At 40.0% G+C, this 21,135-nt stretch overlaps 1 protein-coding gene and 1 long non-coding RNA gene across 5 annotated transcripts in view; one reads left to right on the top strand and one right to left on the bottom strand.

The window, feature by feature from the left end:
* DDX6 (DEAD-box helicase 6) overlaps nt 1–20,190 on the top strand; it is a 36,830-nt gene extending 16,640 nt beyond the window's left edge. Inside the window, exons 5-14 of one of the 4 annotated variants that reach the window (XM_036423101.2) lie at nt 316–462; nt 3,304–3,398; nt 5,211–5,333; nt 5,766–5,894; nt 7,265–7,381; nt 8,636–8,699; nt 13,373–13,474; nt 13,980–14,178; nt 15,851–15,857; nt 15,970–20,190. In XM_036423101.2, coding sequence (XP_036278994.1) covers nt 316–462; nt 3,304–3,398; nt 5,211–5,333; nt 5,766–5,894; nt 7,265–7,381; nt 8,636–8,699; nt 13,373–13,474; nt 13,980–14,155 — 953 coding nt within the window. In that variant the 3' untranslated portion in view covers nt 14,156–14,178; nt 15,851–15,857; nt 15,970–20,190. The remainder of the gene's footprint in view (nt 1–315; nt 463–3,303; nt 3,399–5,210; nt 5,334–5,765; nt 5,895–7,264; nt 7,382–8,635; nt 8,700–13,372; nt 13,475–13,979; nt 14,179–15,850; nt 15,858–15,969) is intronic. The other 3 variants (XM_036423100.2, XM_045576214.1, XM_045576213.1) reach the window with 3 other exon arrangements.
* Nucleotides 20,034–20,824, bottom strand: LOC123651731. Its single transcript, XR_006740605.1, has 2 exons — nt 20,555–20,824; nt 20,034–20,333 (listed from the first exon to the last, which is right to left on the bottom strand). It is a non-coding gene; the product is annotated as an uncharacterized LOC123651731 (long non-coding RNA).
* Nucleotides 20,825–21,135: the final 311 nt, after the last annotated feature.

The raw sequence follows: 21,135 nt of genomic DNA, 5'->3' as shown, positions 1-21,135 counted from the left end.
CTGCCAACTTATAGGGAACCCTTTAAAGGTTTGTAATTGAGAACAGAACAAGACTTCTAGCAACATTGTTTAGGAAAAGTTTATAGTTGGATTACTAAGCGGGGGTTTGTGTGTGTGTGTGTGTGTGGTTTTATTTTATTTATTTATTTATTTAAGATTTGTTCATTTGACGTTTTGGAATTGGTTAGGCCTATTATGATTTAACTTTTTAATATACTGAGGATCTAGATTGCAAGGAGCAGTATTTCTGTAGCTTCTTAAACTCTTAAAATCTATGTTATTTTTCCTATTTTCTCTGTGCTTGCTATTTTTCAGCAATGGTGATTGTTCCTACAAGAGAACTTGCTCTACAGGTCAGTCAAATCTGCATCCAGGTCAGCAAACACATGGGAGGGGCCAAAGTGATGGCAACCACAGGAGGAACCAATTTACGTGATGACATAATGAGGCTCGATGACACAGGTAGGAAATCACTGACCCAGGTCACCTCACTCTCTGAGTTAACTGCATACATGGTGCTTCCTTTCAATAGCTTATGAAAATTGTTCTTAATTAATAAGGGTCCTGGCCAGGTGGTTCAGTTGGTTGGAGTGTTTTATCCTGCACCAAAGGATTGCAGGCTTGAATCCCGGTCAGGGCACATACCTAGGTTGTGGGTTTGAACCCTGAATATTTGTTTATCTATCTATCTATCTATCTATCTATCTGTCTATCTATCTCTTCTTCTCTCTCTCCCTCACCCCCTTCTGTGTCTGAAAAATCAAAGAGATAGTAATAGAATTGAAAAATGTAAATAAGAACAGCAAATTGATATTGTGCCTTTCTGATTGGCAAGACCAAAAAAAATTAATAACCAATAACATGAGTTTGTGGCAAAATAGGCTACCTTATAATATAGGCATATAAATTGATACAGTCTCTATGGTGGGCAAGTTGGCATGTTTCAAAATTATAAATGTATATTTTCAAGTATCTTTCCTAAAGAAAGAATTGGCCAAATGCGAGGTTGTTGTGGTTTGGTAGAACTGAAAAATTGGAAAAACCTGAACATTAGAGGATAGTCTGAATGGAATTCCACACAGCCATAAAGCATGAAGCTCATCTGTATTAATTTTTATGAAGGGTTCTCCATGATACATTACTGTGTGGGGGGAAAGATAAAACAATGAAATCTTATGTATAAAGTTATGCATAGATTATTAGATTTTCTTTTTTTTTTTTTTTTTAAGTATATTTTATTGATTTTCCACAGAGAGGAAGGGAGAGGGATAGAGAGTTAGAAACATCAATGAGAGAGAAACATGGACCATCTGTCTCCTGTACATCCCCCAACGCGGATGTGACCACAACCAATGTACATGCCCTTGACTGGAATCAAGCCTGGGACCCTCCAGTCCGCAGACTGAGCCAAACCAGCTTTGGCTAGAATATTAGATTTTCATATGGTTGTCATTAGATCAGTTATTGTAGTCTTCATACTGCACAGTTATTTTAAATGATTATCTCATTTGATCCTTATAACTCTAGTTGAAAAAGTCCACTATATTAGAAGCCTGATATGCCTTTTGTTATTCACTAGGGATTGTCCTAAGAAGGAAATAGGCCCCTTATTTGGAGCAAGGGATTTGGGAACCTTGAGCCCATCCCATGTAGAGGTGAAACAAATAAGTATATCTTAGTCAACCTAAGATGAAGTAGAAACCCCTATCCTAAAATACAAATTTTGTCTCTTTGTACTATAGTAGTCCCCCCTTACCTGCATGGGATATGTTCTCAGACCTCCCCTCCCCCAGTGGGTGCCTGAAACTTAGGGGAGTGCCACATCCTACACACATGCTTGTGCGCACACATACATACACATTATAAATTAGGTAAGGTATTAACAGTAGCATAATAAAATGGAACAATTACAGCAATGCCTATACTAATAAAAGGGCAGTATGATAATTAGAACGGAGGTCCATCCGGACAAAGCTATAGCGGCTGTGAGGACCTAGGTTGCGTGGGAGGGGCGGGCCAGTCTGGCACCGCAGCCCCTTTTGAATGGGCGGTGAGAAGGCAAAGGTGGCATGGGACACGCTGCGGCTGCCCGGTCCCAGGGCTGCCCCTTCCGCACAGGCAGCCACAGAGGCAGTAGCGCGGGCCAGTTCAAGTGCCACGCCTCTGCAGAGGCTGGACCGAGTGCAAGCTGCTCAGCCTCGGCCTCTCACAGCCCCTTCCCCCAGCCAGCCCGGCCCCAGATCGCCCCGCCCACCAGAGGGCAGGGAGTGGGGCCAGCGCTAAGAAGCTAGGGCTGAGAGCCGGAAGCATTAGTGGGGTGATGGGGACAGTGACCGGGGGCTCCTGGAGTGAGGGGGGCAGGCTAGGTTGAGAGAGACACCCTCATCCACCCACCCACCCTCCCCAGCACGAATTTTTGTGCGTGGGGCCTCTAGTACTGTAATAAAAGTTAGGTGAATTTGGCCTTTTTTAGTTCACATCTACCACTCATAAATTTAATACATTTTCCATCTTAACTAAGCACTTATATTTACAGTGATCATCATAAGTTTCCCAGTTTGAGGTATGACAGCAAAACTAGCACAAATTTCTTTTCACAATTTCATGGGTAGAAGATTGATTCTTATCATACACCTTAACAAACTCGGCATACATTTTTTTCCTTATGTAGAGAACATTCACATTTTCACTTAAAGGATGCATGTTCCAACTTCTCTTTGGCACTTGAGGCCATTTAATTAAATAAATATTTCTTGAACACAAGCACTGAGGTACAACCATCTGACAACCTAGATGACTCCTAAGTGACTTGACAGGTGGTTAGCAGAATACTAGACAAAAGGATGCTTTGCATCCTGGGCAGGACTGAGTGGAAAGGAGCAAGTTTTCATCACATTTTTCAAAATGGCTCAAAATGTAAAGCCTATGAATTGTTTATTTCTGGAATTTTTTATTTAATGTTTCCAGACTGCACTTGACTATGGAAAGTGAAACTGGATAAGGAGGGACTACTAAATTTCTACCTCTACCAACAATGCAAATCAACCGACCGGCAGAATGTCTGGTCACTGTGATGCGCACTGACCACCAGGGGGCAGACGCTCAACACAGGAGCTGCCCACAGGGGGCCTCCTGATTACCCCACCGGGTTTCCCACAGGTTGGCCCTACCCATGCATGAATTTCATGCATCGGGCCTCTAGTTAGATATATATTTTTAAAGGTTTATATATGTATGCAAGCTTTTACTACATCCTTTATGCCCAAGCTAAACTTAATGAGAATGTTTTCTAATCTTGTGTAGTGCACGTGGTAATCGCTACCCCTGGGAGAATCCTGGATCTTATCAAGAAAGGAGTAGCAAAAGTTGATCATGTCCAGATGATAGTATTGGATGAGGTAATGTCTCTTTATTTGGAAAGATGCTATTTTGTATTATTCTGAGCAAAGGTTCTTTGTGTTTTCCTTATGATTTTCTAATAAACACACGACTTTTATCAGTTTATAATTTGCTTATAAAACATGTTTTGCCTTTTAAAGGCAATCGATGATATTTATAAGAATAGGTCAGCCTTGTGCCTTTCTTAGGGATACCAGATAGTTTGGATTTTATTTTTATTTTTCAAGATGAGAAGTTGTTGAATAACTTCAAACCAAGTTCATGCTAAGTCTCTTTCCATTTAGTGATACATCTTAAAAGGCATATAATATCTCTAACCCCTCATTTAGCGTATAATATTTTATATTTGGTTTTTTAGTCTGTTACTCGTATTATCTCACTAGGTAGTAAGTGCCTTTAAGAACTTACCGTATTTTTTGGACCATAAGACGCACTTTTTTCCCCCCAGAAGTGGGGGGGGAAAAGTCCCTGCGTCTTATGGTCCAAATATAGCCTACACATATACTTTTTAAAAAAAGTTTTTTTACTTGCCCGGCTCTAAAATGGTTCTAAATGCTGCTGTTTACAGGGTTGATTACATGTGTTTATGACTATGATGTTGGGTTTTAATGCACATAAAATATTTTAGGACACTATTTGTTTCAGAATCTTTTTTTCTTCATTTCCCTTCTCTAAAAACTGGTGCGTCTTATGGTCCGGAGCGTCTTATGGTCCGAAAAATACGGTACTCAGCTCTGTGTCCTTGGGTCCCAGTAGTGTTTTATACATACAGTACATCACTTAATATTTTGAAATAAAATTACTTTTCTATTTGGTCTGCATTTTAGCTAGCTTGCTAGATCAGGTTGGCTATGTGCTTTTACACGTTTGTTTGTTTTTTTAATTTAATTTTGCAACAGTCTTGTAAGATAGGTATCCAATGAAGTTAGTACTGTAGTGAATACACATCTTAATTTAAAATTGTGGAATGTGAATAATTGATTGGTTAACCAACCTCCCAGTGTAGTAAATTGAAGGAAACAAGATTTCAATCAAAGTAATTTGACTCTGCAGCCTATACTTTTTTTTTTTTAAATATATTTTATTGATTTTTTTACAGAGAGGAAGGGAGAGAGATAGAGAGCCAGAAATGTCGATGAGAGAGAAACATTGACCAGCCGCCTCCTGCACATCCCCTACTTGGGGATGTGCCCACAGCCAACGTACATGCCCTTGACCGGAATCGAACCCGGGACCTTTCAGTCCGCAGACCGACGCTCTACCACTGAGCCAAACCGGTATCGGCTGCAGCCTATACTTTTATTTATTTATTTGTTTTAATATATTTTATTGATTTTTCTTACAGAGAGGAAGGGAGAGGGATAGAGAGCTAGAAACGTCAATGAGAGAGAAACATCGACCAGCTGCCTCTTGCACACCCCCTACCGGGGATGTGCCTGCAACCAATGTACATGCCCTTGACCGGAATTGAACCTGGGACCTTTCATTCCGCAGACCGACGCTCTACCACTGAGCCAAGCCGGTTTCAGCTGCAGCCTATACTTTTAACCAGTATATCATACTGTGTCTTTAAAGGAAATCATATTAAAATTCTGTTATGGAATCTGCCACCATGTCCCCTTAGATGGGTTTCACACTTTCCCCGAGTCACGGGCCATGTGCCTTGGTGCTGTCGGCTTATGTGGTGGTGGAGAGAACTTCGTGTTTACCACAGGAGCATTCCATGGATGCTTTGGGGGTATGATGCCTTGGTAACCAAAGAACTTGACATTACTTGATTGTTTTTAAAATTGTCTTCTCTTGTACTGCAGGCAGATAAGTTGCTGTCACAGGATTTTGTGCAAATAATGGAGGATATTATTCTCACGCTACCTAAAAACAGACAGATTTTATTATATTCCGCTACTTTTCCTCTTAGTGTACAGAAGTTCATGGTGAGTGTGAACAGATGAACTTGGCAACAGTGCCATCCTGTTACTCATGCATATGTCTTTATTCATAATTATATCTTCTTGTCAGGCTATAGTTTTGGCTTTTTTATCAGCTAATAAGGTTTGTTGTGCATAAATTAACTGAATTTTTAAATAGTAATTTGATTAAATTCTTCATTCGCTTTTTGGTGTCAGGCTGACACAGCCATTGATGCTATATAAATAGATTACAACATAATCTAACTGTTAACCCTCACATTGTATTGTACTTTATTTCTTCATGAAGGATTGTGTATATTTGTTTTTAAGAAATCTGCATCCTTAAAGCAGTAGTTTGGTTTTTTTTTCAGACAGATGTATAAGATATATTTTTTGAGTTTAAGAGAAATATTCTGCTTTCACTTAAGAATAAGTCTTCTATTTATTTATTTTCAGAATTCCCATTTGCAGAAACCCTATGAGATTAACCTGATGGAGGAATTAACTTTGAAGGGAGTAACCCAGTACTACGCATATGTAACTGAGCGCCAAAAAGTACACTGCCTCAACACACTGTTCTCCAGGGTAAGGAACAGGGCTCCTGCACATTACCTGTTACTGATCCCAATAAAACACATTGTATCCGTTTCCCCACAACTTCAAATGGTTTTTGTTTTTTTAAGTTTTTAGCTTTTCTTGAGAGAGAGTTTCAGCTCATCTGAAGTTGGGGTATAGTTGACAAGTCTTAGGTACTTTTATTTAATTTTAAAATAGTTGACCTTGCCGAGACCGGTTTGGCTCAATGGATAGAACGTCGGCTTGGGGACTGAAGGGTCCCGGGTTCAATTCCGATCAAGGGCATGTAAGCTTGGTTGCGGGCACATCCCCAGGAGGGGGTGTGCAAGAGGCAGCTGATCGAAGACTCTCTCTCATCGATGTTTCTAACTCTCTATCTCTCTCCCTTCTTCTCTGTACAAAGTCAATAAAATATATTTTAAAAAAATAAAATAAAATAAAATAGTTGACCTTAATTAAAGTTGATTCTCGTGTTTGCAATAATTACAGTCAGTCCTCGTTTGCAGGTACTGTATTTGCAAATTCGTACTTGCCAGAATTTATAATCACAATCGGTACTTGGATGCTTTTGAGGTCATTTGTGGACATGCATAACAATTTGAGTCATTGTGTATATTCCCAACTAAGGTCATATTCATGGCCTATTTAATGCCACATCTTTTTTGCATTCTTGTGACTTTTTTGTTTAAAAGCATAGTGTTAAAGTGCTGTCTCGTGCACCAAAGTACAGAAGTCTCAGTGCCTCACAGAGGAAATGTGTATGAAATAAGCCTTGCTTGCACAGGCTTGAGTTACGATGCTGTTGACAATGAATAAATAATGTGTCTTTAAACAGTAACACAAAAACAAGGCTATTGGTTCATTGATGAAAAACTCAGGGCCAGCCCTGGCCAGGATGGCTCAGTGGAGTGTCATGCTATTATATATACCAGAGTGGCAGGTTTGATTCCAGGTCAGGGCATATACCCAGGTTTCAGGTTCCATCTCTTGTGGGGCATATGCGGGAGGCAGCCAGTTGATGTTTCTCTCTAATACCAGTTTAAAAAAAAACCTTGTGACAAGATGTTTACAGGAACTGTATTTATCCTAGGAGCAATGGTTCTTTATTCACTAATGCAGTATTTGCAGCAACTGTTGTATTTTTTGTTCTTGCTGGCAATTGTGTGCCCTTATGAAATATACTGTGCTACAATAAAACTTATAAAGTATCTGCAAATATTAAGGAAATGAATAGTATTTACAATTTTTACAGTTTTGTATCATAAAACTTTCTGTCATAGACCATGGTTTTAACATTTGTTTGCCAGTCAGTATTTTCAAGATGTGCAAAGTAAATAACGGTGTTCTCATGTCTCTCCCTCCCGCCCCCCTGTGCTCAGCTTCAGATAAATCAGTCGATCATTTTCTGTAACTCCTCTCAGCGAGTTGAATTGCTAGCCAAGAAGATTTCTCAACTGGGTTATTCCTGCTTCTATATCCATGCTAAAATGAGGCAGGTGAGTGTCAAACTAGAACATGCACAGATTTTTAAAACACTTTAAGTATTTCTTGGAATTTTGTTTTGATGCTCCTCCAAATGTCCTGAGTTTAAGAAGAAATTACTCCTTGGTGCATGAAGGACTCTTCATTTTAACCTCCTGGAGGCCCAGTTTTCTAACTATGAAATAGGGTAATGCATACTCCTATCTTGCAAGGAATATTGAGATAATGCCCAAATATCTGTCAACTGTCAAGAGTAATACAAATATCAGACTTTGTTCCTTTCTTTCCCCAGGTTATCTCTAGTTGTGCAGTATTTAATACAATAGCCTCTAGCCACATGTGGCAATTTAAATGAATTAAAATTAAATAAAAAATTTTAGATTTATTGACCACATTCAAGTGCCTCATTACATGTCACAATTACCTACGGTTCTGGACAGTACAGATATAGAACATTTCCATTAATGCTGAGGATTTTACATTTTTAATGTATTTATGAACCTCAACCCAAGTATTATTTTTTTTTTAACTATTTGCCTTAAGAAAGTGATGGAATCTCTAAATTTTTGAATTTTTTATTCAGAGAATAAATTAAAAACTATAATGACATTTGTGTGTGTATCAAGTGAAATTTCATGAAAAGCAGTTTCTGTAGACTTGTTAAGGTTAAGAACTTAAATTAGTTAACTCATATTTGGTTTTCAAAGAAGCGTAATGTCATGGATCAAATACCACTATGTAGGCGCCTAGCAGTTAGACATTATCATAGGAAATGAATGTAGTCAGCTGATGAGAATATTTTAAAATGGAAGAATTTTGTGCTCACAAGATAAGCCAGTTTGCCAGATGCTAGATTTATAACTTCTAGAATCATTTTATATGCTCTATTTTAGTTTATTAATTGGAAAGTAGTTACTTTAGCTTTTGTATATAATTACTAAAAAGGTAAAACCATAGAAGTTTGGTCAAGCCAAACTTGGCATCATCTGTGGAAAACATTTTTAAAGGGTATATATACAAAAACATGGTGAAAATTGTTACTTCAAATCCACTTCAGCAAAAAAAATCTAAATACCTTTGACTTAAATACAACATATAGAGATTATTAGTTGCTTATTAATGCCCATGGGAAACCAATTTATGGTATGTTTTTATTGAATTGGTTCACTTCTCATTTGTGTGAACAAATTTTGTGCAGGAGAAATAGTGGGGATTTGGGGCTGTGTGCATGAGTTTTGGTCAAATACAATGCATTGCTCTCTTCCTAGGAACATCGAAATCGTGTCTTTCATGATTTCCGAAATGGCTTATGCCGCAATCTTGTTTGCACTGGTAAGTATTTTTTGTTTCCTTTATCCATTGCTTTTTCCCTATTTCTGCTCTGCTTATTTGTCCATGTTCCACAGTAGGAGCCTGTGACATAGCTTAGCTCACCCTGGTACCACTTTTAGAACTTCTGAAGTGGAGAAGCAGCTGTGGTTAACTCCTGAACTCAGGGTCCATATCTGACGCTACGAAGACTGGTTCTGGCACTGATGTCTTACCTGCCTTCTAAACAAATTTTAGAATTTGTGTTTCTTCTGAATAGCATACAGGAGCGAATTACATTTAGCACACACAAAATGAATTATATTGTGAAACCATCTATGTTTTAGAAATTGCTTATTGTGGCCTTTTGATTTTTTGCCAGAAGCAAACTAGTCTGAATTTTATTATATTTTCACAACATGAAGAAAACCACTGGGGAGGCAGGTAGACAGTCAGACAATGCAATGGATTCAGTATCCTCCCATCTCTTTTGTTTATTCGTTTTTTAAATATATTTTTATTGATTTCAAAGAGGGAGTGAGATATTAGAAACGTCAATGATGATGAGAGAATAATGGATCAGCTACTTCCTAAATGCCCCCCACTGGGGATGGAGCCCACAACCCAGGCATGTGCTCTCGACTGAAATCAAACCTGGGACCTTCAGTCCACAGGCCAACGCTGTATCCACTGAGGCAAAGCAGCTAAAGCTCCACCCATCTTTACATTGGGAATATAGTCTTAATATTGGTATAAGATTAATAGACTTCTGGGTAGAGAGAAAGCCTAGAATTTTAAAAATTGAGGTAAACACATAAATAAATCACGTATATTTGAATATTTGCATGTGCATCCAAATCAAGATTTAGAATATTTCAAGATTGGTGTTTTTAAAAACGTTAACTGTAGATTAAACTTTGAAATTTTTAGCAGAATATTTCATTTACATGAATAGAAAGGACTGTCAAATACCTTGCCTACCTTCCTGTTACCTTGTTTCTCTGCCTTAACAGCTGGAGAACAGTTTAGTATAGCTGTGAATTAATACATTTATGTTCACATTTGTCATTTGCTATTAAGCATTTTTCTGTTTGAATGAGATTTTTTTTCTTAATTTTACCTGTTGATTTTAGGGAGAGCATCGAAAGTGGTCGAACAACACTTATTTATGCATTCATTGGTTGCTTCTTGCCGTGTGTATTGGGACATCACTAGCCAATTGAGCTACCCAGCCAGGGGGAGAAATATACCCCCCTCAAAAAAATGTTCTTTGTAATTATACACTGATATAAATTATTGTGATTAATGCTCTTTTCCAAAATCCTCACAGAATTTTTTTTTAAAATATATTTTATTGATTTTGTACAGAGAGGAAGGGAGAGAGATAGTTAGAAACATCAATGAGAGAGTCATAGATCAGCTGCCTCTTGCACACCCCCTACTGGGGATGTGCCCGCAACCAAGGTACATGCTCTTGACCGGAATCGAACCCGGGTCCCTTCAGTCCCCAAGCCAACGCTCTATCCACTGAGCCAAACCGGTTTCGGCAGAATATTTTTCTTAATGATTTCTAGAGAGAGAGAGAGGGAGGGAGGGAGGGAGGAAAGAATAAGGGGAAGAGAGAGGGAGCACATCGATTGGCTGTTTCCACACGTGCCCTGGACTGGGAATCAAACCCGAGATCCTTTGATGACGCTCTAACCACTGACCAAAGAGCCAGGACAATGGGTTTTACTTAATCATCACTTGCAAAGTTGCCTTCAGGTTTTTGAAGTACCAATGCCTTCTTTCTGATTTTTCAGAATAATGATGTCATTAAACTAACACTGAATAACATGTATGAACATGTATAAGTAAATACCTGCAAAGTACCACCCCTTTAAGGAGCAGTGGTGTTTTGTTTGTTTTTTGGGGGTTTTGTTTTTTTAATATATATTATTGATTTTTTACAGAGAGGAAGGGAGAGGGATAGAGAGTTAGAAACATCGATGAGAGAGAGAGATCGATCAGCTACCTCCTGCACACCCCCTATTGGGGATGTGCCCACAACCAATGTACATGCCTTTGACCAGAATCAAACCCGGGACCTTTCTGTCCACAGGCCAACGCTCTATCCACTGAGCCAAACCGGTTTCGGCAAGGAGCAATGGTTTAATGAGTGTTAAAAAGGTGAACAGCATTCAGAGTCTAGCCCTAGCTGGATTGCTCTATCTCTGTCTTTCCCCTCCCTTCAACTCCTCTCTAAAAAAAATTAATGGAGCCCCAGCTGGTTTGGCTCAGTGGAGAGAGCATCGGCCTGCGGATTGGAGAGCCCCAGGTTGGATTCCGGTCAAGGGCACATACCCGGGTTGCAGACTTGACCCCCAGTGGTGGGCATGCAGGAGGCTGCCGATCAATGATTCTCCCTCATTGATGTTTCTATCTCTCCCTCTCCCTTCCTCTCTGAAATCAATAAAAGTATCTTTTTTTTAAATAAACAAAAAATATCCTTGAGTGAGGATTCACAACAACAAAAGTCTAATGCAGGGCCTGCACACTTTATCTGTAAAGTGGTGGATAGTAAATATTTTAGACTTTGCACACCTTGTCTTGTTACAAGATATTGAGCTCTGCTATTCTAACTCCGAAGCACCCTTAGTATATGAACAAATGGGCATGGGCTCACGGGTTAGTGTTGGTTTGTGCAACAAAGGGTCAGGTCTGAGGCCCAGTCGGGTATGTGCTTGAGTTGCAGGTTCAACCCCCAACCCATCAGGAGGCAGCCAGTCAATGTGTCTCTCACATCAATGTTTTTCTTTCACACACACACGCACACTCCGATGTGTGTGTGTGTGTCCCCCCCCCCCATCTAAAAAATAAAAAAAAATCAATGGGAAAATACCCTTGGATGAGGATTAACAAAATAACCTTTATTTACAAAGACAGGCCTTGGGGACTAAAAGTAATTTGCAAATGTGAATTTTATAAATTGGTCGAACAACACAGATTTGAACTACATGGATCCAGTTATATATGGGTTATTTTTCAATAAATACAGTAAATATATTACATTTTCTTTAAAGAAAGTGTTCTTAAGAGAATAAGAAAAAATTTTTATTGTAAGAACACAATATATAAGATATCCTATATAATAAAGAGCCAGTATACTAATTAGACCGGATGGCTGAAAGGCCTGCCAGAAGATGGGGTGGGGGCGGGGACACCGGAGGCAGCCCTGGCAATGAGAGCCGTGGCAGCCAGGCTGTGAGGGCTGAGCCCCTTGCACGAATTTCGTGTATTGGGCCTCTAGTATAACATAAAATTTGTTAGTCAACTGTGATATTGGTAAGGCTTCCGGTATAGTAGGGTTATGTTAATAGTTAAATTTAGGGGGAGTTGTTACAGATTTTCAACTGTGCAGGGGTAGGTGCGTGCCTCTGACCCCCATGTTGTTCAAGAGTCAACTGCAGCAAATAATCCTAAATTTTCATAGGAGAGGGAAGTAACTAGCTGAGGTTATCTGAGAATAGATGGTATTTTAATTGCTTTGTAAGCTAGGTAAGATTAAGTTAGGGCCGTGGTTGGCAAACTGCGGTCCCTCAAGCCACATGCAGCTCTCTGGCCCCTTGAGTGTGGCTCTTCCACAAAATACCACGGCCTGGGCGAGTTTATTTTGAAGAAGTGGCATTAGAAGAAGTTTAAGTTTAAAAATTTTGGCTCTCAAAAGACATTTCAGTCGTTATACTGTTGATATTTGGTCGTGACTGATGAGTTTGCCGATCACTGAGTTAGGGGACTGGTGTCACAAGTGGTCCAGAGAGGGCTGAGGAGACGTTCAAGGGAGGGAGAGGAGAGGGTTTGGAGGAGAGGAAGTTTTGAGGAGATGTGTTAGAAAAGTATGATAAGACTCAACAGAGGAGGGCCTTGAATGTCATTTAAAGCAAGGACTTACAGATTCAGAGTAATATTTTAGAAACATTATTATGATCATCATGGATTATTATTGTATGTTGGAGTTAGGAGCCGGTAGAAGAAGGTAAGCCTAGTTATTAGACTGTTGTTACTATTTATAGTTTTCAGAGCTAAAATTAGCATAGTAATTATGGGATTAGCTTACTTCAGACATATAAATAATTCAGCAAAAAAACAGGCGAAAGAAAATAAAATTACTGGTTATTCCTAAGATTTGTTTTATGAGTTTACTAGTTACCCTGGTCTCTTCCTGTATTTGCAGTTACCTTAGACCAGTGGTTGGTGAACTCATCAGTCAACAGAGCCAAATATCAACAGTATAATGATTGAAATGTCTTTTGAGAGCCAAAATTTTTAAACTTCTTCTAACTCCACTTCTTCAAAATAGACTCGCCTAGGCCGTGGTATTTTGTGGAAGAGCCACACTCAAGGGGCCAGAGAGCCACATGTGGCTCAAGAGCTGCAGTTTGCCGACCACAGAATTAGACCATTTTCTAAAATTTCCTTGTAGAATTGGGCAAAGATAACTTGTGACAAAAAAGTTATTTGTGATAATGTGCATGAAAGATTATGCTAGTAATTTGAAAATACATTTAATTATTAAGTGAAAGAAATACATTTAAGGTATACTAGAAATATTTGTTAAGTAGCATTACAGTACTAAGACACATGTTTAAATGCTTAAAATTGCTTAAATATTAAAAGTTGTAATGGAGGTTTTTTTTTTTTTTGGTTTTTTTTTTAAGATTTGTTTACCCGAGGTATTGATATACAAGCTGTGAATGTGGTAATAAACTTTGACTTCCCAAAGCTGGCAGAGACCTATCTTCATCGTATTGGAAGATCAGGTGAGGAAGGACAGGAGGGCAATGCTCTTTGTGGACGTTTGGGGTTTTTTTTTTTGTTTTGTTTTTTTAGAACTTTAGTCACTAAATTTTGTAGGGTTTTGTGTGAAATCGTGGGAGCAATTAGAACAGCGAATTAAAACTAATATAGTTGTTCTTTGTTTAAGACTAATTTCTAGTTCTTCTAGAACATTTATTAAGAATAGTTAACCACCATATGCATAATTTGAGGTAAAATTAACAGAGGAGAAACTTCACACAATCTGTAACTACTATTTAGTATGTGTATTTTGGCAACTTTTGACAAAAATACCTATTTTGTCCTTTGAAAAGGGTAAAATAGAGTACTACTTTGGGGAAGTAATGTGAATATGAGGAGAGTAGAATTCCTGTACCCGGAGTGGCACTGGAAGAAACATTAACTCTTTACGGTTTTGATGCTTACAGGTTTACACATGCACATTCTCACATTCACTCATTTTTTAATTTAAAAAATTTTTTTTGTTAGGTCGCTTTGGTCATCTTGGCTTAGCTATCAACTTGATCACATATGATGATCGCTTCAACCTGAAAAGTATTGAGGAGCAGCTGGGAACAGAAATTAAACCTATCCCGAGCAACATTGACAAGAGCCTGTATGTGGCGGAATACCACAGCGAGCCTGTAGAAGATGACAAACCGTAACAAGCATGTGTGTACCTACAGAACAAACCGTAACAAGCACGTGTGTGCCTACAGAACATTAAACCGTAACAAATACGTATGTGCCTACAGAACATAAACCGTAGCAAGCACGTGTGTGCCTACGTAACATAAGCCGTAATAAGCACATGTGTGCCTATGGAACAGCTCAGTGGGCATATGTTTAAAGAAAGGAAAGAAATCAAAACCATCTTTCGTGGGGGCAGTTTGATGTCCTGGCATCCGTAACAGCAACAAAGAGTGGTAAAACACTTGTCGGCACAGATGCCTGTAAAGTAGCTATCTCTGGGGTGAAGTTGTGGTTCGTCTTATTAGAAAATCTGTAAATGTGGTTCTTGAATGCAGTCTTCCTAAGTAATGTGATACTGGGAGCAGTGCCAAGGTAAATTCCGACTTCAGAAATAAAGCAAAGAGAATATTTTTCAGCAATTTTAAAAAATATATATTTTATTGATTTTTTTACAGAGAGGAAGGGAGAGAGATAGAGAGCCGGAAACGTGGATGAGAGAGAAACATCGACCAGCCGCCTCCTGCACACCCCCCACCGGTGATGTGCCTGCAGCCAATGTACATGCCCTTGACCGGAATCGAACCCGGGACCTTTCAATCCGCAGACTGATGCTCTACCACTGAGTCAAACCAGTTTCAGCTTTTTCAGCAATTTTGAGTGTGAAAATATTTTCTGTTATCTTTTCCTTTATCATTCAGTAATCTTTTGGCATTCACTCTTCCTTTCAAATGGATGCCTCAGTAAGTCAAGTTAAATGACTTACAGTGCCTTATTGCCAAATGTGTAATTGGGTTATGAGGATGACTATGTCTTTTTAAATTTTTGTATATTTAAAAAATTTGTTTTTCTGATTTTAGAGAGAGAGGAAGGGAGAGGAGTTGTAGAGATAAACATCAGTTGGCTGCCTCCTGCACGCACTCCTACTGGGGATCAAGCTGGCAACCTGGGCATGTGCCCTGACCCAGAATTTAACCATGACCTCTTGGTTCCTAGTTTGACACTCAGCCACTGAGTCATACCCTCTAGATCAATGGTCGGCAAGCTCATCAGTCAACAGTGCCAAATACCAACAGTACGACGATTGAAATTTCTTTTGAGAGCCAAATTTTTTAAACCTCTTGTAAAGCCACTTCTTCAAAATAGATTCGCCCAGGCTGTGGTGTTTTGTGGAAGAGCCACACTCAAGGAGCCTGAGAGCCGCATGTGGATTGAGAGCCGCAGTTTGCTGACCACGGCCCTAAGCAATTACCTCTTTTTAAATGCCCACTCTGGTTTTCTGCACCACCCTCTCACTTAATCTCTTTGTGACTATTGGGCTCTGATAGAAATGCCCAAAACAAAGCTCAACATAGAGGAAAGTAGACTTGTGGAATTTTTTATAAGGAAAATATGATTAATTGAGAGCTGATGAATTCCAAATTAGCAATGAACATTTTACCTGTTATTTTTAGATTTTTCAAATTACTTTCACTTTTTAAAATTTTTTAATGTCAAACCTTAAACATAAAACTAGCCACTGTTAGTATATTGGCAAGCTATTTATTATGTTTGTGTAAGGTTGCTTTATGTGTTGTGAATGATTGCTGGCTGAGGCCAAAATTATCAGGCTCTCATTCTGCCTCTGGAATGCCTGGCAGACATTCCTTAATCCTGCAAGGACTCTGCAGTAGCTAAGAGCTGAGTAGATGCTATTACAGAGAGAGTATTTGGAATGGGATGTAAAAACCTGTACACCCTAGTTCATATTGTTTTCACAGATGTTAATTTTAGGTTTCTTCTTTCTTAGGCTTTAACAAACTGAAGAAGGCTTGCTTGGATCTGTGACACATCATTTGGGGGGGATGCTCTTCTCTTTGTGGGTTTTTCATCTTTTATTTTGGAACTATGAAGACTTAAAAGAACTCAGACATTTTTTTCTTTTTTAACTGGTGAAGAGAAAAAAGCTGAAAAGAAGGAATTTGCCTTTTTTGTTCCACTTGTTTGCACTGTGTGCTGACTGAACATTAGTTGCACTAACTGCTGGATTTTTAAAAATGTTTTCTGGGGAAAGGGGGACAAGGAAGGAGGAGAAAGAAGAGAAGGGAGAAACCCTAAAAAGAGAAGAATCTTGATGAACACACAAGCTTGTCTATTATTTCCGAATTCTCCAACAGCTGACTCTTGTGCATTTCAACTTCTCCCTGATGACTCATCCGTTTTTTAAGCCTGAAGAGCTTATTACTTATTTGTGCGAAGTGCCTTATGCTATGAGACCATTCAGAATATCATCTTCTAGACACAGCCCAAGGAATCAACAATAGTAATTCTTTCCTTTTTTTCTTTTTCTTTTTCTTTTAAAACGTTTTATTTCATTTTGGTTTCACTTTGGAGTCTCTTTTCCCTTTCGACCCAGTACTCAAGCCCAGGGCTGAAGGATGAAGCCTATTAGTAATGTTAAGCACCATTTTTTTTCTTTAAGTGGAGGAGTTGATATGCAACTGCAGTTCATCCGCACTGTAAATACATGTATTTAAGAAACAACCACACAATCCCAAGCAAAAGTTTCTTCTGGGCTGAGTAGATGCAACATCACTGCTCCCAAAGGAAAGAGCGTCTGTCGCCGCAGGAGCCATACAGCTAGCCTCTGTGCTCTGGAACCCTGAGACTGGTCACGTGCTCTCCATGCGCAGCTAGGGCACTGAGGCGTAGCCTGTCGGCCTTGACCTCTTTCCTCTGTGGCAGAGCGTGTCCCATAGAAAACTGGGTGTGTACACTTGTATAAACTTTGTAAATACGTTTTTTTCTGCGTTCATATATATGTGTATATATATATATACATACATATATATATACATACATATATATATATCTTTTTTTTTTATGAAGGTTGCTGGGATTAAGGGGATTAGAGTGATTATGGGAGCAGCTAAGATGAGAGGGGCTCAGTTTTCCGCAACACTAAATTCTAGAAAGTACTTTGACCTCTTACTGTAGCGAGCAGACTCCTGTGGGGACCCTGTGCTGAGAAAGGGCCCCGGAGTCTTCACTGCGGCTGCCACACTGTCTCTGGCGTCTTTAGAGGAGGCCTGCCGAGGGAGCAAGGAAACTTCAAACACCCGTCCAGCTTTGAAAGACTCTGATTGTGCTTTTTTCCCCCTTTTTAAAAGTTTGAGAAACTTTTTAAGCTCTGCAAAAGGGGACAAAGAATGTGCATCGCAGTGCAGGAACTCCCTTGAGCGGCAGTGATTGAGCAATGGATGTATAAAGCGTGGGTTTGCCTTGCACAATATTAGCCATTACCAGCTCCGGGGAGGTTAGCAGTTCTGGGCTCCGTTTCCGTGGGTCACTTCCTGTGCTGTTGCCCTCTGCCCACTTGGACACGTAAACTTGCAGGGATGGCAACCCTGAGAGCTGCTGCCTGCCCTCCGCTAGCTTTGTGACGAGAACTGTCCTGTTCGCAGTGTAAATCGCTGGCAGTGCTTTACAGTCAATAGTGTTGCATTAAATTGTGCCCCTCCCAACATGCTTGATGTTTGGCCTGATCTCCAGGCAAAAGGAGTGGGATGAATCAAAACCAGTGAACTTTTTTTAAAAAAACATTTTTAATTCCCCTTTAACCCAGTGTACTAGGTCAATCAGGAGGCATCTAGGGTTAAAAAAAAAAAAAGGCAAAATAATTTTTCCCCCCCATATTCCATTGTTTTTCAAAGCCCTAAAATAGTACAAGTCCTTCCTATGTTTTCATGCTTAACTCATCTGGATAAAGAAATCAGTTATTCAAAGTTGCTTTGTTGACTCTGTGTAGTTCTAAACAAAAATGATTTGTGACTCACCCAAAATTCCTTGAAGATCAAAATCCTACAGATGCCTCCTGATGAGACAGCCCTAATCTCTTCACAACTAGCAAGAGCTGCACAGTACAAGCCCCAACAAGCTCGTTCATTGGGTGTCCACGCCACGGGCTCTTCTGCAGCCAGTGTTGGCAACTAAGTACAAGCCCTGCTTAAGGGAGTAACTTTCCAGGGAGGAGAAAAGGGAGGGAATTTTAAAAGGCATCAACTTTTGACCAAAAAAATATATCTTACTGTGTACTGATGCAGCACTCTCTCCCCCATCTCTGGCAAGATAAGAGGGATCATTCTAGAAGAAAAGCAAGAAAGCTAATAAATGCAGTTTTATATCTCGCTAGAGTGCGAGTGATTATAAACAGCACAGTCCTCTCTGCCATCCTCAGACTGTCTGCTTGGTGCCACGTGCCTGTGGGTCCCTCTTAAAGCACAGACTTTAAGTTGAAAGTATTACTGAGTACAGCCTCGGATGAGGGGTGGCACTTAACTGTCTGGGACACCAGGACTGGACGCGGTCTTGTACAGGCGCTGTCCAGTTTTGGTGCTTGACTCTTGAATAGGAATTGTAAAATGGAAAGATGCTCTAAGACAGCGGTCGCCAGCCGGTGGCCCGCGGACCGCTGGTGGTCCGTGAGGTCCGAAAGTTGGCGACCGCTGCTCTAAGGACTAGGTGAAATCCTAGTCTCTCTTTTTAAATCCCCTTCACAATAAGGAGCATTTGTTACTATTGGGAATCGTTTTCGTGTTCTTCCTGTGTAGGGTGTTTAAGTAATGGTGATATTTTTCCAGTGGTTCATTCACTTGGATGAAAACTATTCCCTCTAAATATTTACATAACCTCAGCCCATTGTCCAGCCTGCGGTTATGGCTGCCTCTGGGCCGTTTTGTCTCTCCCCATACATGGAGAGACTTGCCTTTCCTTTAGGATCGGACTAAATTCCAAAATGATCTTCCGTGGGAAGAAGTACAGGAGAGAGAAAAACCTAAATTCGTCTCTAAATTTTCAAGTTTGCCCTGCACCATAGTAAGGGTTGGCCCCAAAGGGGGGGGTGGGGGGAGGGTGGTTATCAATACTTGTTTTCAGAATGAGATGGGAGCATCTTTCCTTTGCCGTGTGCTTTGTGTTCGATACCATCATGCTTGGGTTAGAACCAGACGACTCAGCACAAAGCCGGGAGTGTCCTTTGTTGGAATCAAACATCTCATTCTGATCACTTGGCTTAATTTTTTTTCTTTTTTTTTTATAGGGGTGGGAGGGAGGTGACTGCCCCAAGGGGAGGGTGTCCGCAAGGAGGATTTAGAAACACTTTGAAGCTCATAGCCACAGACATTGCCTTTAGCCACACTCTGCCCTTCTAGATGAGTAACACGAAGATGAAATAAATTCTTGGGAATTAAGCCATGTTATTTTAATTTGCCACTTTGTTCAGCATTGTATGTATCTTAAAAATTGTTACTGTGGAATCATTTTCTGGCAATTATCTTTGTCAAACAATAATTGGCCTCGTGGGAGTTGACATTAGTCAACTTGGTGAACTTGAGTGAGCTTGTGGTTCTGTATATCCTTAAAGATAGTTTTTAAAAATCAAAAAAAAAAAAAAGTCTCCTGATCTAAAAACTCATCTCTGGGGTAAAGAGTTAAGGGTTCAAAGGCCGTGACAGCTGATGAGGTCCGCAGGAGCCAGCCTGCACTGGACTCTGCCCCTCCGCAGCTGACAGGCTCCAACAGGAAATGTGTTTAAGTTCTCGCAGGCAATGCTGGGCAGGGGAGGGGAGGGGTGGGATATGAGGATACAAGCTACTGTGTTTAACCAGTGGTTGTGGGGGAGGGGTGCCTGGAGGAAACAAAGTCACTATTCCCTTTTTGAAACAAAAGTAAAACCTGAAAATTTTTGTTCAATGAAAATGGGGTATAATTTCACTGTCCCTAGCCACAAGGGACCAGTTCCACTGAGAAGTGAACAGTGGGGACTCAAAACTTTGCAAACATTTGGGGGAAGGGACGATTGGCTTTCTGTTAATTGGCAAATGTTCCAGTGGGGCTTCCTTTTTGTTGGGCGTTACATTGTAGATGCACATGTGGACCAGAGTCTCTGTTGAGGTTATAAAGTTCAGAAAAGATGGTTGATAAAAATCTTTGCTTTTGTTAATTTATCTCAATAAAGCCCACTGGAACTCCAGCTGTGTGTGTGTGTGTGTGTGTGTGCATTCTTCAGCAGGAACCTGCGTTGCAATGATTCCTGTCCAGCTGAGGCAGGGTGGAGCCTGTTGAGTAAAATCTGATGCCTTCATCCAGCCCAGCTAGACACTGCAGCACCCACTTCTCACTTGGTCAATTTTTATTATTTATTTTTAAATATATTTTATTTTATTTTATTTTATTTTATTTTGAGAGGAAGGGATAGGGATAGAAAGTAAGAAACATTGATCAGCTGCCTCCTCAAACCCACTGGGGATTGAGCCTGCAACCAAGATTCATGCCCTTGACTGGAATTGAACCCAGGACCCTTCAGTCTGCAAGCTGAGCCAAACAAGCGAGAGCACTTGGTCAATTTTTATAGCCTAAACCAACCCAAGAATCATTTGGAAAGAAAATATGTCTACAAGGTGTCATCACTTCCCAGAACTTATCAGGTGTTTCAGTAACACAAACATGCCCACAAAACTTACTTAGGAGTAAACCTAGTGAGTGTCATTTGTGTGCTAAGAACTACAAAACACTGAGGAAGAACTAAGTGAGAAATGCAAGACAGAACTAAATAAGATAACCCTGCCCCCAAAGAAATACTTAGGTACAGTGAGGGGGAAAGTAGTTTTACAGTTGTGAGTACACAAAACTTCCATTTTTTTATTAAGGTATATGTGTACATATCTTACCATTGCCCCTCCCCACACTCCCATACATGCCCACCCTCCCCAGAGTTTTGCGTCTGCTGGTTATGCTTATCTGCATGCATACAAATCCTTTGGTTGATCTCTTATCTCCCTACCCTACCGCTATAATTGGACAGTCTGTTGCTCTATCTTTTTGGTTATCAGTTTATAATCTTTATTATCCATGAGTAAGGTCATGTGGTGTTTCTCTTTCATTGACTGGCTTATTTCACTCACCATGATGTTCTCCA

This window comes from Pipistrellus kuhlii, unplaced genomic scaffold, assembly GCF_014108245.1.
Source record: "Pipistrellus kuhlii isolate mPipKuh1 unplaced genomic scaffold, mPipKuh1.p scaffold_m20_p_77, whole genome shotgun sequence".
In the NCBI taxonomy this organism is placed as follows: Eukaryota; Metazoa; Chordata; class Mammalia; order Chiroptera; family Vespertilionidae; genus Pipistrellus; species Pipistrellus kuhlii.
This window is presented reverse-complemented; position numbering and strand designations above follow the sequence as displayed.